The sequence below is a fragment of the Lynx canadensis genome, chromosome A3 (genome assembly GCF_007474595.2).
Source record: "Lynx canadensis isolate LIC74 chromosome A3, mLynCan4.pri.v2, whole genome shotgun sequence".
In the NCBI taxonomy this organism is placed as follows: domain Eukaryota; kingdom Metazoa; phylum Chordata; class Mammalia; order Carnivora; family Felidae; genus Lynx; species Lynx canadensis.
The window spans coordinates 35,067,720-35,084,691 of record NC_044305.1 but is presented as its reverse complement, the minus strand read 5'-3'; the positions used below and the strand labels follow the sequence as shown (position 1 = coordinate 35,084,691).

General features: G+C 40.3%; 1 protein-coding gene across 1 annotated transcript in view; it reads left to right on the top strand.

Annotated features, from left to right (window-relative positions):
* The window catches only part of PAK5 (p21 (RAC1) activated kinase 5), a 167,593-nt gene extending 155,367 nt beyond the window's left edge, over positions 1-12,226 (top strand). The window contains exons 7-9 of the mRNA XM_032592601.1: positions 7,420-7,545; positions 9,120-9,254; positions 11,691-12,226. Of these exons, the coding sequence (XP_032448492.1) occupies positions 7,420-7,545; positions 9,120-9,254; positions 11,691-11,846 (417 nt within the window). The 3' untranslated portion in view covers positions 11,847-12,226. The remainder of the gene's footprint in view (positions 1-7,419; positions 7,546-9,119; positions 9,255-11,690) is intronic.
* The last annotated feature ends 4,746 nt before the right edge of the window (positions 12,227-16,972 follow it).

The following is a 16,972-nucleotide window of genomic DNA, read 5'->3' as shown; positions in this document are numbered from 1 at the left end:
ATTAAATTCATCTATGATCTTTCTTTGGCCCAAGACTTACATTTGAGAGATGATACTTAGGAGCCACTAGACACTGAATGATTTAACTTTTACCAAATTCATTGGCTAAAATGGCATTCAAACCCATGATCTATTAAGCCAAGTGCCTATATTGAAAAGGGACATACATGGTGATTTTTATGGCCCTTTTTTTTTTTTAACTAAAATTTGATTGCCACAATTCACAATCAGGATGTTTCACATAAAATTTCAGATTCCTGTCTTCCTTTAAAAAATCTGAGTATCTTTGGGGCGCCTAGGTGGCTCAGTCAGTTGGGCGACCGACTTCGGCCCAGGTCATGATCTCACGGTTCGTGGGTTCGAGCCCTGTGTTGGGCTCTGTGCTGACAGCTAAGAGCCTGGAGCCTGCTTTGAATTCTGTGTCTCCCTCTCTCTCTGCCCCTTCCCCACTCATGCTCTGTCTCTCTCTGTCTCTCAAAAATAAACACTGAAAAACATTTTTTTTTAATTTTTTTTTCAACGTTTATTTATTTTTGGGACAGAGAGAGACAGAGCATGAACGGGCGAGGGGCAGAGAGAGAGGGAGACACAGAATCGGAAACAGGCTCCAGGCTCTGAGCCATCAGCCCAGAGCCCGACGCGGGGCTCGAACTCACGGACCGCGAGATCGTGACCTGGCTGAAGTCGGACGCTTAACCGACTGCGCCACCCAGGCGCCCCTGAAAAACATTTTTTAATAAAAAATAAAAAAATAAAAAATCTAAGTATCTGGGGTACCTGGGTGGCTCAGTCGGTTAAGCATCCGACTCTTGATTTTGGCTCAGATCCTGAGCTCACAGTTGATGGGATCGAGCCCCCAGTTGGGCTGTGTGCTGACAGCATAGAGTCTGCTTGGGATTCTCTCTCTCTTCCTCTCTCTGCCCTCCCCTGCTCTCATGCACTCTCTCTTTCAAAATAAATAAACATTTGAAAAAATCTAAGTATCTGACAACACTTTGCCTGAATTCACACATGGCAGTAATGGCGGTGGTGTGATGAGGGTGAATAGCACCTTGGAGAATGCTGTTGGTGCCACACCCATATCTTCACCAGACTCCGTCTTTCAGTGCTCACTAGTTCTACCTCCCAGTGCCACCACTGGCATCCCTTTTTCTGGGGACTTTCTCCAGCTACTGCAGTCTGTTCTCCCAGTACACAGAAGGCTAGAAATTCCAGAGAATTAACATTCACATTCCCTAGGAGCAGCCCAGGATTAAGTGATGGGAGTTGCTGTAGAAATACCCAGCTCTCTTGTCCTTGTGTGGACTAGCTCTGAGGCACATGTTCTGTGGTCTCCCAGACTTCCTCATCAGGAATGAGCTCTAGTTCCCACAGTGGTAACTAACCTTTGACTGACTGCCTTCCCTTCCCTGCTATATATCTCCGTTTCACTACCAGTGTTTCCTATGTCTCCCCAATAAATGACTTGCACTGAATCCTTGTCTCACAATGTGCTCAGAGGGGGCAAGGGCTGAACTAATCCAACCTCCAGAGATAATGTAATGTGTTTGTACCCTCTCTTTCACAGGATTTAAAATGAGGGTAAAGGGTAGAAAAGTGGCCATAGATGTCAACAAGGGCCTGTGACTATTCCACACCCCCTGTACTATGCCCTGACAATCATCTGGAAGTCAGTGTCTCTTCACCAGAGGCATGTACCCCTAGTTTTCCATGGTCTCCACCCAACCCATTAAATTCATTGTTAATTTGCCTGGCCCCCTTAGGCATTTGAGTGTTTTTGTCTCTCAAATAACTGGAATTTTAACAATTAGAAGACCTGAAGATTATCTCCAAGAAGCTCTTTCTAAATGAAGAAAGATGGGAACATGTTCCATACCTTGCATAAATTCATTCATTTCGCATAGTCTCTGAGAGATACCCAGGCTCTGTGTGCTCTCTCTCCCCTGCTACTCCACAGAGGTGGCTTTTCCTACATAGGAAACACAGCCTGACAAGTCAGGAGACTGGGTCTGAGTCCTCCTCTAATACCGTTGTACAGTCTTGGGCAAGCTCCCACCCTGTCCCACTTAGTCAAATGGCAGAGGAGCCGACTGAGGCCACTATACTGGTCCACCTTAGCTGCTGTGATGGCCTCCCTCTCCTCTCTGGTTGAGGAGTTGAAGAAGCTGGAGATACCTTCATCCATCTGGCCCCTTCTGTTACCCTTCTCTGTTCCTTTGTCCCTGGGCCATTGTTCTTCTTAAAACAGAAGTTCTCAAACCTTAGTGAGCATAAAACCTTGGCCAAAAACCAAATTCTTGGGTCCCCACCCCAGAGATTCTGATTCAGCCAGACTGGATGATACCCAAGATCCTGAATCTATCCCAAGTTCCCAGGGGATGTTGATGCTACACGTTTTGAGTACCATTGCCCTATAGGAAGAACCCAGGAACCAGGCACAAAAAGCCTCCATCTGTTTGCCTTAGCAAAACCTAGAGCAGATGCATGAATTCTTTAGAGTGTATGCAATTTACAAAATGAGGGTTTACCTTCTCTTTTAAACCTGTAGCTATCTTGTAGATAGACTCTCCCCCCAGCCACCACTCATGTTTTTATGCGGCCCCTGATTCCTAGCCAGGGCACACTGAGATGAACAAGATGTCAACTTTAAAGAGCAACTTTGAGCTCTGAGCTCTGGTTTCTTGTCTGGCCCATGGGGAACAGGCTGCATCTCCTCCTTTTTTTAGGGGTTGGCCATGTTCTAGCTACAAGTCTCTTAGCCTAACTGCATTAGTGAGACAGAGTGTTTCCTAATACACCATTCTGTACAGTTCTATCTCAAATAAGGCTCAGCTTAGAGTCTGTGTGATTTGCTTTGAAGATCTCCCTACAGTACTTTATTATACTCATTACTTAAGTTCCCATTATCTACTTTCAGATTTATTTGGAAGAGTGTTGTGTGCAATTATGTTCTTTTAGAAAATTGTCTCTTTTATGTCCTTGGATGAGTAAAAAAAATCATGTAAAAGCAGTTGCACTTCTACAACAGAGGAACAGGCCTAGCTTCCTAGTGTTGAGTTTCAGTTTCTCACCTTACATATTGCCAAGATAATTATTAGTCTGGCAGTTTTGGGGTTTTTTTTTTTATGTCTAGAAGAAGAAAGCCACATTAGAGGTATTAAAAGCTGCCAATACCAAAATGCTGATACATTCACCTCCTTAATTCATGTTTTTTAAAATCTACAGGCAAAAAAAAATGCTTTGGCAAAATTGTTCCTCCTCCACTGTCTGTATAGTAGGATTGCAAATTTATTCACACCAAAGCTTTGGAAATAACCACACATGCATGCGCCATCAATTATAGTTTCTCTGCTTCTTTTTTTTTTTTAAGTGCTTATTTATTTTTGAGAGAGAGAATCCCAAGCAGGCTCTGCACTGTCAGGGCAGAGCCTGACACAGGGCTCAATCCCATGAACCGTGAGATCATGACCTGAGCCAAGATCAAGAGTCAGAGACCTAACCAACTGAGCCACGCAGATGCCCCTAATTTCTCTGCTTCTTAAAACTGATCTGCACTTCTTCACAAAGCTCCTTTGATGAAAAGAAAAGAAAATAAAAAAGACTTTTAACTCAGTCCATTAAATTTAGCCTGCTTAAATAATTTAAACATTGTCTGTCAAAGTTCAACCACATTATTATAAGTTTCAGCTGATACCTTAGAACCTCAGTCTTTCAGATTTGGCCACCATCTACTCCATCTTGCCACTTCCTACCCCCCTCTTTCTCAAAGAGTCTGGGAGAATAAGGGACAAATGTGGCTTATGGGAATTCAAAGTAAAGGATATTAGACCCATTTTGTTCCGTTCTGGTCCCTGACTTGGCATAACTGGCTTCTTCTACCAAGACTGGTGACTACTGATGATTAACAGGTCACACAACTACTGGACTTTTCAGGAAGGTGTCTTCTGCAGCATTTCACAAATCCAGGCTCTTTCTTCAAGTCTTGAAAGCCATCCTGAAGCTCCTCATGTCAACCACTTCCTCATTCCCTCACTGAGATCTGTAGGAGCTCTGGGCCCCTGCACAGTAGACCAAGACCATGGAAGCCAGAAGCGTTGCCTCAGGTTCTCTGCCATCCATTCTGTTGTGCCATCTCTCCACGGGGGCCACATTGAGCAGAGCCAAGGTTGATGTTCATCCAGTATTCACTACTATGTCTATACCCATATTAAAATATTACAATATTTTCATGCTTGTTAGTTAATAGCCACTGTTTCAAGTCATTGGAGTATCCCCCATTATGACAGCCCTTTACTGGGATGCCCATGCCTCATTAAAGATAGTAAAGCCCTAGGATAACTCCAGGACACAGCTCAACTTTATGTCTAGATTCGAATTGATCTAGATGATTCTGGTTATTAAATATTTTGAATACTACCTCTGAACACAGATACATGTGGCTTCTCCTCTCCCTTGTTTGTTTGGTGGTGTATGCTACTTAGATATTTCTGAAGGCCACCACCATCTGCTTGGGTGATGGAAGTGATATATAATAAATTGGGACCTGCCATAATCAAATCACTGCTTTTTGTCTTCTTCTGCAAATAATCCCAGGCTAAAAAGGATTGGACTATAGGATTTTCACTTCTCTGAATTGTAGATTCCTTTTACAATAGGGCAGCAAGGATTATGGACCAGCTACTATGGCCACAGGTCTCTCTTTATACCACATGGGAAGTCTATGATCTGACTCATCTGGGTTTGATGCTTGATATGCCAAAGCAGTGGAGAAAAATCATCTCTCCATTAAACCAGCTTTCTATAGCATTCCATCTGAAGCATTTCAATCTCTTCCCACCCCAAACCATACCAACACTAACCTTGGCCTGATTAGAGAGGAGATCATGAACAAGGAAATAGAAAAAGGCCCCAATAATTTCTGAAACATTACTCCCACTTCATCTGTGTTCCAACTTTGATTCTAGTAACAGCTGTCTTCAGTAAGTCAATAGTGGTTTCAGAAAGAGTACCAATGTGTCCTCTAGCACATGATCTGCTATCATATATGTATGTGTCATTATAAAATAAATCAATCTAGTAACATGTGTTTTTTGGTTACCTACTGTTTTCCCAGCTTTTAAGGAACACAGTGAGGCTTCACAATTAAGAGGTAGAACCGTTGCCTCTGAGGACTGTCATCTCTAGTTGGAGGGACAAAATCAGCATCAGAAAATAGTTCAAGATTGAGTGAGTGCTAAATTCTCTCACATCTGGAGAGGAGAGAGATCAATATGGGCTCCTGAGAAAAAATCTGGAGGAAGTAAGAAGTGACCAGGGCCTTGAAATATGCTTAAAAATTGAATATACTTACCCACTAAGATTAGGAAGTAGGCAGAGATGTTCTCCTTCACCTCTCCTTTTCAACATCATACTAGATGTACTAGCATATGCAGTAATTCAAAAAAAAAGAACAATAAAAGTTATACATACTGGGAAGAAAGAAATACAACTGTCTTTCTTCATAGATGACATGATCATCTATGTATAAAATCCAGAAGAATTGACAAGAAAAACTAAAACTATTACAAGGTTGCAGGATATATGGTTTTAAACAGAATTACATCATTTTGCTATATGCTAGTAATGAACAAGTGGAATTGGAAATTAACACAGTGCCATTTACACTAACACCCTAAGATTAAACATTTAGGTATAAGTCTAACAAAATGTATACTCAATTTATATGAGGGAATCTACGAAAACAGTGACAAATGAAATCAAAGGACTAAATAAATGTAGAGATACTCCATGTTCATGGATAGGAAGACTCAGTATTGCCAAAATGTCATTTCTTCCCAACTCAATCTATAGATTCAATGCAATCCCAGTCAAAATCCAAGCAAATTATTTTGTAGATATTGACAAGCTGATTCTAAAGTGTGTGTGGAGAGGCAAAATACCATCACACTAGCCAACGCTTATTAAAGAAGAAGAGCAAAGTCATGCAAGACTACCACTGCCTGACTTTAAGCCTTACTAGAAAACTGTAGTCATTGAGACAGTGTTATTGGCAAAAGAATAGACAAATGGGCCAGTGGAACCAATTAGCCCAGAAATAGACCCACATAGAGTCAGCTGATCTTTGACAAGGGAACAAAAGCAATACAATGGACCAAAGATGGTCTTTTCAACAAATGGTACTGGAACAACTGGACATCCACAAGAAAGAAACTCTAGACCTTATACCCTGCATATAACTCCATGTGGAAACATATATTCGATGGAAATCTAGGTTTAGAAGGGAGGAGAAAGAGATCTTAATTAAGCATGGGAGGAAGAAAAGTACCCAGCAAGAGCATATACAGAGAGAAGAGATGAGGGTTAAGACCTGAACCCTAGGAAGCCCAGTCTTTAAGGCATAGGCAGCAGAGAGACAGCCAGGGAAAAGGGTTGAAACAATTCAGGGAGTTCTAAAGAGAATTAAGGGAGAATTTGTGCCATAGAGACTATACCTTTAATCTATGAGAATTTTTATTTTAAATGCCCATTCTGAACCATTGTTTTCTTTGCGTGTATTCTGTCATCACCAGCAGCCCTAAGTGGCAGTCCTCTTCAGTGAGGCCATCTGAAGTTAAGATCAAGTCATCATGAGCAGGAATCATGGCCCCCACAAATGAACTGAATCCTGGTTCTCTGAAGTATACACACCTGCAGGGTGCCTAATGGTGCAGTATGTTCTTAAGAGTAATCTTGAAAGCTCTGTGCAAGAGTTCTCAGGGCTTTTTTTAATGACATCTAAGGTAAATAATATATATATATATATGTTGGTTGGGTCATTAGGATGACCACCTTAAAGCCTTAGTACAAGTGCTAACATCCAATTTCTATACCCATATTTCTGCCTACACTGATGTTCACATTGGCAAATTCAATTTGTGATGAGAAAAAAAGGAAAACAAAAATAAGAGCCAATATTCAGCATTCTATAGAAATGGGGCCTTGCATTAATTCAAATATAGAAATGGGGTTGACGATTTTAATCATCTCATGGTACTTGGAAATCTAAATATGTTCAATGCAAAACAACCTAAATTCCAGCAGTTTGTACAAAACTCACGTGAAGAATAGCAATTCACTTACACTAAGCCATCATCTGTATATTAAGTATTAGAGTTGTGTGTTTGAATTTTAACAAATGTGTTGTCTGGAGTGTAATTTGTAAATTTTTCTGGTTTCACATTTGCAAGTCAACCCTGGTGGAGCCATGAGAGGTTTTTCCATTAAAATAGATCGTGCCTTTTCAATAAAAGGGTCTGACCACCTCCCATATTTCCAAGGCCTGTTCATGAGACTATTTTGTTCTGAATTTGAAATTCTCTTTCTCCATCTGGAAACTGGTATTATTAGATTGTTACCTTGTTATATTCCTTTCCTTTTCAGATAAAGCTATCTGACTTTGGTTTCTGTGCTCAAGTTTCTAAAGAGGTGCCGAAGAGGAAATCACTGGTTGGCACTCCTTACTGGATGGCACCTGAGGTGATTTCTAGGCTACCTTATGGGACAGAGGTAAGGGGGTGACAGTCATTGTTTGAGAGTGGCAGGACAGCAGGCTTAGGGATTCAGTGGTTCTGGGAGAGTTAATGACCACAGATCAGGGTGATGACTTTGGACTCCACCTTTGACCCCATTCACTAGACTTGTCACAGAGGAGGTTGTGGCAGGAAGGGGACTAGCTGTCATTGATGAAATCACCACAACATTGACCCAGGGGCATTTATTGAGGTCCTAAACAGACACTGAGGGTGAGGGAGGTAGATCACACAAACTCCAATCGCATCCTCTGTGGCAGGCACACTCAAAGCAAGGCAGTACAACTTGAAAAGTAGCCAGAGATGCACAGATGAGCAGGTGTCATAGAGGGACAGAGAACAAATGTTTTCCCAGAGAAAAAAATTACGTATGAATATTATAACATTTTAAAATATGGCACAATTTCTGTTTCCCTTGGAAAAGAAACAATTGCTCTTAATCTATTAAGGGACAAGGTTTGGAAATGTGAAAATAAGGGGCCAGAAGGAGTGGAGGAAAAGCCTTCTAGGGAGGGAGTAGCATGAGTGAAGCTCTGAGACACACAAGTCTACACACAGGGCAGCAAAGAGTTCGTTCTGGCCAGGCACACGACATTTCCACACATTATCGTGCAGAAGGTGATTCTAAGAGAGGAGAAGCATGAAGAGGCAGCATGGACCAGTGAACTAAGGATATTGGCAGAAGTGAAGGCAGACTCTGCTCTCTTTCCTTGTTTGCTCGCCCTTGAATGAGTACTTGTTTTTATCACTGTGGTCCCAAGAGCATAAATTCTCAGTGAAGATTACAGCAAGGGTTATAACAGGAATGCAGCTAACTGATAAGAGGTATAATGAGGCTGTAACAGGGAAGTGGCTGTAACTGGGAATTTATAGCACAGCGATGGCTTCTCGTTGTCCTGACTTCCCATTCTTTACTCAGAAAGAATTGCTTGTCATCCCTTCCTTTTCTTTTCTCCATTCCCTGAAAATGTTTTTACAAAGCAGAGTGTTGTGCATGCTGCTTCAAAATGATAAAATGCAAAGGAAATAACTCCAAAGTAGAGAAAGAAGAACTATTTTTAAAAATCAAATTAATAAAAGGATCAGCAAATATCATGTTGTGTAAAGTAGCTTTTTGCAGTTTGTTATGAATATGTCAGCTTCCCTTTTTTATGGTTTTAAATGCAACTTTCTTCTCTACATTCATAGTATAAAACTTTGGGTGTTTTCCTCATCTGTCCTGATAGGCCTGTAAACACCAAAGTTAACAGTAAAAAAAAAAAAAAAAAAAAAAAAAAAGTTCTGGACTCCTGAGGTCCAGAATGTTAACATATTCATGTGTACCTAAATGACAGAATCTTCACTGAAGTCACATTTAGAAAGAAATGAAGACCATTAGCAAAAACTTTATAACTCAACAGTTCAGTTTATAAATCTGTGTTGTAAATTTTGAGAGTTTACAAATACCACATTAATTTATAAATGGGTATGAATCTGTTGGGTCCCCTAGACACATCCAGAATTTCAGAATGTTCTCCTGGCCTGAGATAACCATTGGATTGTCCCTAACAGGTGGATATCTGGTCCCTCGGAATCATGGTGATAGAAATGATTGATGGCGAGCCCCCCTATTTCAATGAGCCCCCCCTCCAGGCAATGCGGAGGATTCGGGACAGTTTACCTCCAAGAGTGAAGGACCTACACAAGGTGAGAAACAGCATGTGTTACTGAAGTTCAAAGTCATTCTTAGCTTCTCCATTCTCTCTGTAGTTTCAAAGACTTGCCTATCCTCCCCAGGAGTAGATCCTGGTTTATGGGCATGAACTTTGGAATTCGAATCATTTGGATTCAAATCTCTGCTCTTCCTGTTCACTCGCTGGGCTAGGTACTTAGCCTCTCCATCTCTGAAGTCTATCTGTAAAATGGGATACAGTTGGCTCCTCTTTTGTAGGGTTGGCTAGAAGAGTAAATCGGGCACTCCACAAGAACTCCCTCTCCGAGCACCTGTGACATACTGGGGACTGTCCTAATTACTGGGGATATTGTAGCTCAAGACCTCAGATTTCCTGATTCTCATAGAGTTTGTGTTCTAGTTGGGGAGTCAGGTGGTAAACTATAAACAAATGAAGGAACAAAATTCATTTCAGACAGTGGTATATGCTATCAAGCAAATAAAACACTGTAATGCAGTGGAGTATGCAGGAGAGGGGATTCAGAGCTTGTTTAGGTTGAAGGGTGAAAGAATCCCTTTCTGAGGACAGATTAACTGAACTGGAATATGAATGGCAAGACGGAGCAAGATATGCAAAGATCTGGGAGAAAAATGTCTGAGGCAGAGGGAACAACAGGTGCAAAGGCCTTATGCCAAAATGGAAAGATTCTGTGGCTGACCAAAGTGAGCCAGAGAAAGGAGGAAGACAAGACATGTCAGAGAGGTGGGCAGGGACTGGATCATACGGGCCATGAAGGGCATGGTTAAGGGACCAAGTAGGATCTTTCCTGTTTCCTAAGGATTACCAGGTAGGGTCAAGCTCAGAAAAAAATGATGCTGAGTCAAAGAACCACCAGTCTGGGGCGCCTAGGCGTCTCACTAGATTAAGCACCCGACTTCGGCTCAAGTCATGATCTTGCAGTTCATGGGTTCGAGCCCCGCATTCAACTCTGAGCTGATATTGGGGATCATTTGGGATTCTTTCTCTCCCTACACTCTCTGCTCCTCCACCACTTACATTTTCTCTCTCTCAAAATAAATAAATAAACTTTTTTAAAAAATAAAGAAAAACAAAAACTACCACTCTGGTAGCTGCCGGTGCGGGTGGAGGGACAGGGCTTGCTGGGAGGGGCCATTCCCACGAGATGATATAACACTGACCCAGACACACACCTCCCCTGCCCTCTGCCTCATGGCACTGAGAGGAAGTAAGGCTGCCTTTTAGGGCAGTATTACCCTCTTCCCCCACACCGAAGTCTTAGAGAAGAGCTCCCAATTGAATCACCCCTATAGTTGTGTGAACTTGCAAAACAAACAAACAAACAAGCAAAAAACAACCAGGAGACTGTTTGAAACGAACAGGAGGTTAAAACCTTGACCAAATTGGAATAAGTTTACACAATTAAAAATGGCTAAAATAGCATGACATCAAAAGAGTCCCACATCCAAAAAGAATGGTGTGATGTTCTTCAATGTCATGTAGAAGAGCAGCCTTAATCCTAATGGTCAAAGATTAGACACTGCCAAGGTTGTTTTCCAAATGGATAAATAATATGTGGTACAATTTAACAGTGAATGTTACACAGCATTCATGAAAAGGAGAAAGCTTTTACCACATACATCAGGATGAATCCCACAGATGCAATGTTGAGTGAAAGAAACCAGTGAAAGAGTGTGAAAGAGGAGACTTGATGGTATATGACTCCATTTCTATAAAGGACAAAAGAGGCAATGTTAATTCATGCTATTAGAAGTCAGGAGAGTGGTAATCCTTTGCAGGGAGATGGGTATTAACAGGAAGGGGGCCGGAGGTCAGCCCCTGGAGTGGTAGAAATGGTCTGTATTTTGGTGGGGCTGGAGAGTAATTAAGTGTAAATATATAGAAAAATACTACTGTAAAACATACACGTCATATTTATACATTTGAATGTATGTAAGATATACTTCAAAAAGTGAATTATAATGAATTACAGAAAAACATGTTATCTGTGTCAGGTAACCCTACAGAAGCTTATTTGTCTTCAAGAAGGGGGAGTCCACAAAGCCTAGATGGTTGCAGTTAGAAAAATAAAACTATTCCATGTTTGTACCACATTTCATCATATGTGTGTGACCAGTCCTTATAAATAGTAAGCACTTCATAATGCTGTTATTTCTATTATTATTCATTTTAGTCAGCAGATTGTCATTCTTTATTGCCATGTCATTTGCTCATATTATTTCAAGCCTGAAGAAGGTAAAGAAAACATCTTATGTTAATAAAGGCAGTACCTGCTTTTTGCTTACATAACTTCTACCTTCTTAAGCTGACTTTCTAGAATTCAATGTTGTTTGATAGAATGACTTAACTGGAAATTGGCTGGGAAACCACTCTAGGGGAACTAGTTGCATTTCTGTGTTAGTCCTCAGAATGGAATCTTGTGTTCTCACAGGTTTCTTCAGTGCTCCGGGGATTCCTAGACCTGATGCTGGTGAGGGAACCCTCACAAAGAGCCACAGCCCCGGAACTCCTTGGACATCCATTCTTGAAACTGGCAGGTCCGCCATCTTGCATCGTTCCCCTCATGAGACAATACAGACATCACTGAGCAAAGGATTCAGTGGAAGCGCTAGATGAGGACATAAGAATAATTCAGGAGAACATGAGGAACACGAAAGAGTCTTGTGGACTCTACCCAGCTGATTGGTGGGACAATGTGATGACAGGCAGGGTTCAACAGACCAGGGCATCTTCTTGTGTCTTAAATAGGCATCTCTCCACCGACAGCTGGCGTGATCATTTGGAACAAGGCTTTAATAAGTCCTTATTATATTTTTCAGCCCTTCATCCAGCAAATCAGAAGGACTCAGTACAAACTCCGTTACGATATATCCTAGCCACATGCAGGGTAACGCATAGGATTTTCTATATTGAAAGAATACTTTTCTGGCAAAAAAAAAAAAAAAAAAAAAAAAAAAAAAAAAAAAAAAAAAAAAAAAAGAAAGGAAAACAAAAAGCACTTTTTTTCTTAATGGTAGCAGTGTAATGTATTTTGCAATGAATTTGTAATTTTTCTGTACGATAGTTTTGATAATTTATAGTACTTTGATGTCACGTAGCCATTGTATCAGTTGAAGTAATTGTTTACTAGCAAGAGTTTGAACAAAAGCCTTTCCTACTTTTTTATCCCTTTCAGAGAACCAACGATTCTTTAGGAACTTTGAATACTGAATGACTCTCAATCACCGTCAGCTTTAGTAGAATATCTTTCTTATCTTAACAAGTGTCTTACGTGATGGAGGAAGAATTAAGAGTGATGGTGATGGAGGCACACATTTCACTTATCCAACCAAAAATAATAAAATAAAATTTGAGCCACAATATGCCACCATGCTACTCCTTGGGATAAAGCTAAATATGGGGAAAAATCAAATTTTCCTTCAAGGCTATTAATCACAAGCCAGTATTTGCACAGCAGGGTGGTCCCCAGAGTGCCCTCTCTCAGATAGGTATGGCGTCCCCTTGTGGCCAAATTTCCCTCCACGGGAATAATTTCAGTGCTACGATCATTGGACTCAGTTCCCCAAATTGAATGTTTTAAGTAAGACTGTGAGAATTCCAGTCTCACCAAGGGAAAGGAGAGAGAACAGGGCAAGATGTTTGGGTTCGTTTGTCACTGTTTTTAAAACTCTGTATGCTAGCACACCAAACTCTTGTCTGTATTTACCTTTGTACCACAGTATTAATTGCTATTGTTCATGTGTTGTGCTGGAAGTTGAGGATGAATTTGGAAGGGGGTATCTTACCAGGTGTGCTCTGACTTCAGTTGTGACCATGTTATAATGTGTTTCCGACATAGGAGAGATGTACTGCTGACTAGATCTTCTTGAATGTTGATAACAATGAATGACGACTACAATACATTTTGTGTTGCTTGTTGGATGAATTTGCATGTTAACTGTAGGCCAATATAGATTTGCCTTTAAAAACTCTGGAAGAGCTACATAGTCATCATTAGTTTCTATTAATTATGCATCAGAAAAAAAAAGCCATTTGTTACCAAACTGGAAAACCAGAGGCTTTTCTTAATGACTTCACATACAGTAACAAAAAGGATTTGAAATGTATGAAAATGCTCTGGTTGCTCTAGGCATAATTAAGAATTTTTGTAATTAATAGGTTGCTAATTATTTATTATAGCTAAAAAAAAGGGGGGGGGGAAGGCATAAAATGACCTCTACAGATTAGATTTTCAGTTTTTCCCCCAAACTGGAAATGTCTCACCATAAATAGGATCTATAATTTTGTTTCATAAAACATAGCAAAGCAATGTTTTATGTAAAATATTAAAATATTGATATAAATATGTATGAATAAAAATCTAAATCCAGAAAATGGCCGTCCTAAAAGTTCATGGGACAGATTGTATTAATTTAACCAGGACTATGTAGAAGTAGAAAGAGAAAGAAATCTTTTTTTAACCAGAACAAATATTAAAAACCATTGCAGAAAATAGTGGATTTTGGATTCCAAACATTTTCAACAGTGTAATGGAAATTTTTCTGTAATTTTCTTATCACTGGGTATTTTATAAATATTCATTGAGTTTACCAAAAGTTACTGTAGCTTAAAAGGTTTTGTGAGCACTAACTATTGGCAGAAACTGCACTTGCAAATAAAAATAAATGTTTGCCTTTTTCCCATCGTGTTATTAGAACATCCAGTGATTTCCCAAATTAGTTTTCTTGAGTAACCAAGAATGGTTTCTTTATGATCTTGAGGAATGTACATGAGTTAGTATAATGCTATATGTAACATCATGATGACATGAACCAAAGATAAATATTTCTATCCCCGGAGGTTACAGATGGTATAAGACTGTGGTAAAGATACCACAACTGAGAACAAAATTACTAAATTCTGGAAGGCCATGGGCAAGGAAAGCCAGGCTCATGGCTAAAGACCCTTACACCTTTTTCCTGTGTCAAAGATGCTGAACTGATCTGAAGGCTTTTACCAACAGAGACATAAAAAGGAGATTATTCTGGATCAGAGCAGGTATGTGGCTCTCTGGCAGCTGGAAAGAGAGTATTGGGTGCCTCTTCTTCTTTGGCTGACCAGAGAGACATTGACATTTATCCTGTGATGTTGAGAGGGACACTTGTATATAAAGAGCTTGTTTCTCACCTGGAAATTTCAGGTGGTGGAAACCCTCAGGAAATAGCCTGAGATAGCAGGATGAGAAAGGATGTAGTATATTATGTGCCAGGGAAGAGAAAGTTGGAAGCTTCCTCCCCCAGGCAGGAAGCCATTACAGAACATGGAAGAAGAGGTCCCTTTGTGTATGATAGATAATGGAGAGGGAACAGGGAACATATCAAACCATTAACCAAGTAATGAGATGCCTCCCTTGGAGAGTGCATTGGAGGCATGCACCATGGGGGAAATTAAAGGAAGATGAGGCTACTTTTCTGCAGGGTGAAGGGCTGAGGGTGGAGCTGAACCTTACTCTAAAATCTGCATATACCATCTACACCAACACCACTCTAAACAGCAGACGCTGTAGTCTTCAGGCTGACACAAATGACATTCAGCCTCTCCCCTTCTTCCAACAAAATCTCCAAGGTGGCTGGCTACGCCCAGTTGGGTTACTGGAACCTCCCTTCCTGGCTGCTCCCTATGCATTTGGGCCATGTGTTAGTGTGACACCCCCATAGTTTGCGTGAAGGGTCTAGAAGAAAGAAAAGGAGACTAAGAATGCATACTGTGTCTTCTGCCACTTCCTATCTACTGCTGCCTCTTTCTCTGATACAAGTTTAGCCCAAGCAAAAGAGAAGGGAGTTATTTTGAATTCGAATGAGATTGATTTTTTTAAATGGATTAGACAGTTGGAATCACACTGACTTATGGTTGTGTCCCCATTACCCACTGGGAAGAACACACTAGCAATTACTGAAAAAATAAAATCATCCCATGAAGTTAACAACTCAATGAGTTCAGATTCTTTGGTCAAACTGGTCAAATGAATAGCACTGTGTCATCAAAGAAACAGTAATGAGGTTCCAGGCAGAGAAAGGATCGATTCAGTCTGAAGCAGGTACAAGATGTACAAGCAGGAGCAGTTCTGTGAAGGTGACACAGGGTAGTACAAATCCAAATTATTCAGGAAAGTCGGTCAACTTGAGCCTTCACATGTGTGCATTTTCAGTTGGATTTCCAGGTCAAATAAATATATTACCTTAGTGTGGGTTCTGCCAAAAGGAGAACCTAAGACAGAGACTTAGATACAAGTACTTTATTTGGGAGATGATGCCAGAAGCTCTCTCACACGGCAGAGTGGAGAAGTGACATGAAGAAGGGAGGTAAGTTTTTTAAAAACGCTTTTTTAATGAATGGTGTACCACTGTGGGTAACTGGGGCTCAATCCCAGTGAAGACTTTCTGGGAGAGACACTGTAGAATCGTTCTTCTGGGGGTGAAAATGTTTGGATATTTATTCACCACCTCCTACTCCTCATTGGTTGATAGTTGTTCCAAGGATATCAACTCCTGAACTTCTATCTTGCCCTATATATGGGCAAAGTTTGTTCCCTTTGACAGAGAGAGGCATGGGAAGCCTGTACAGAAACACTCAGCACATGGCCTCCAAGAAGGGCTGAGGGAATATGAGACCCTGAGACCCTGACAACATGTCCTACATAAATAGATAAAGTGAAAGACACAAAGAGAAGCCTTGAGAAATTCTATAAAGGTTGCTGATTTATAGATCAAAATATACTTTTTTAAAGGCAAAGGGATTTCTTAGCCTGAAAGATTTGCCCACGTAGCAAATGTTTTGATAATTATGCCTCACCATTGTCAACATTTTAAAAATATTAAAGCTAGAAGAGACTTCAAGATCTTCCTTCCATGATCCATTTTAACTGAGTCAAACAAGGCTCCCAACGTTAGGTAATGTCAGTACATTAATCTTACTACCTGAATGGAACACACACACACACACACACACACACACATACACAGACTTCGGTTCTGTTAGGGCAGGAATTTTTACTCTGTTCACTGATGTGTCTTCAGCACCCAGACCAAGATCCAGAAAACATATGGTCAGTCAATGCTGACGCATACTTGTTATCTCATTTGTCATATGAGTGTTTGTGAATCCTTCCCCAGCAGACAACCTGACAAGTTCAGTCACTTTTTTCTTTTGAGGTAATTGACATATTAGTTTCAGGTGTATAGCATAATTTGCTATATGTATATGTTATGAAATGATAATTCTAGGTAACATCTGTCAACACACATAGTTACAATTTTTTTTCTTAGGAACACTTGCAAGATTTATTCTTAGCAACTTTCAAATATACAATATGGTATATTAATCTGTATTGTATTATTATATAATTATACTTAATAAGTATTATTGATCCATATTGTATTATTAATTATACTTATTAATAAGTATTATTAATTATACTCACCAAGGTATACATTATCTTGCAGGACTTATGTTATAAAAATTTAAAAGGTTGTAACTTGGACTCCCTTCATCCATTTCACCCACCCCCTATCTCTTGCCTCTGGCAACCACTGATCTGTTCTCTGTATCTGTCAACTTGTTTTTTTTTAATTCCACATATAAGTGAGATCATACAGTGTTTGTCTTTCTCTGACTTATTCCACTTAGCATAATATATGTGATTTTTAAAGTTATCTCCAACAGGTGCAATGCGTT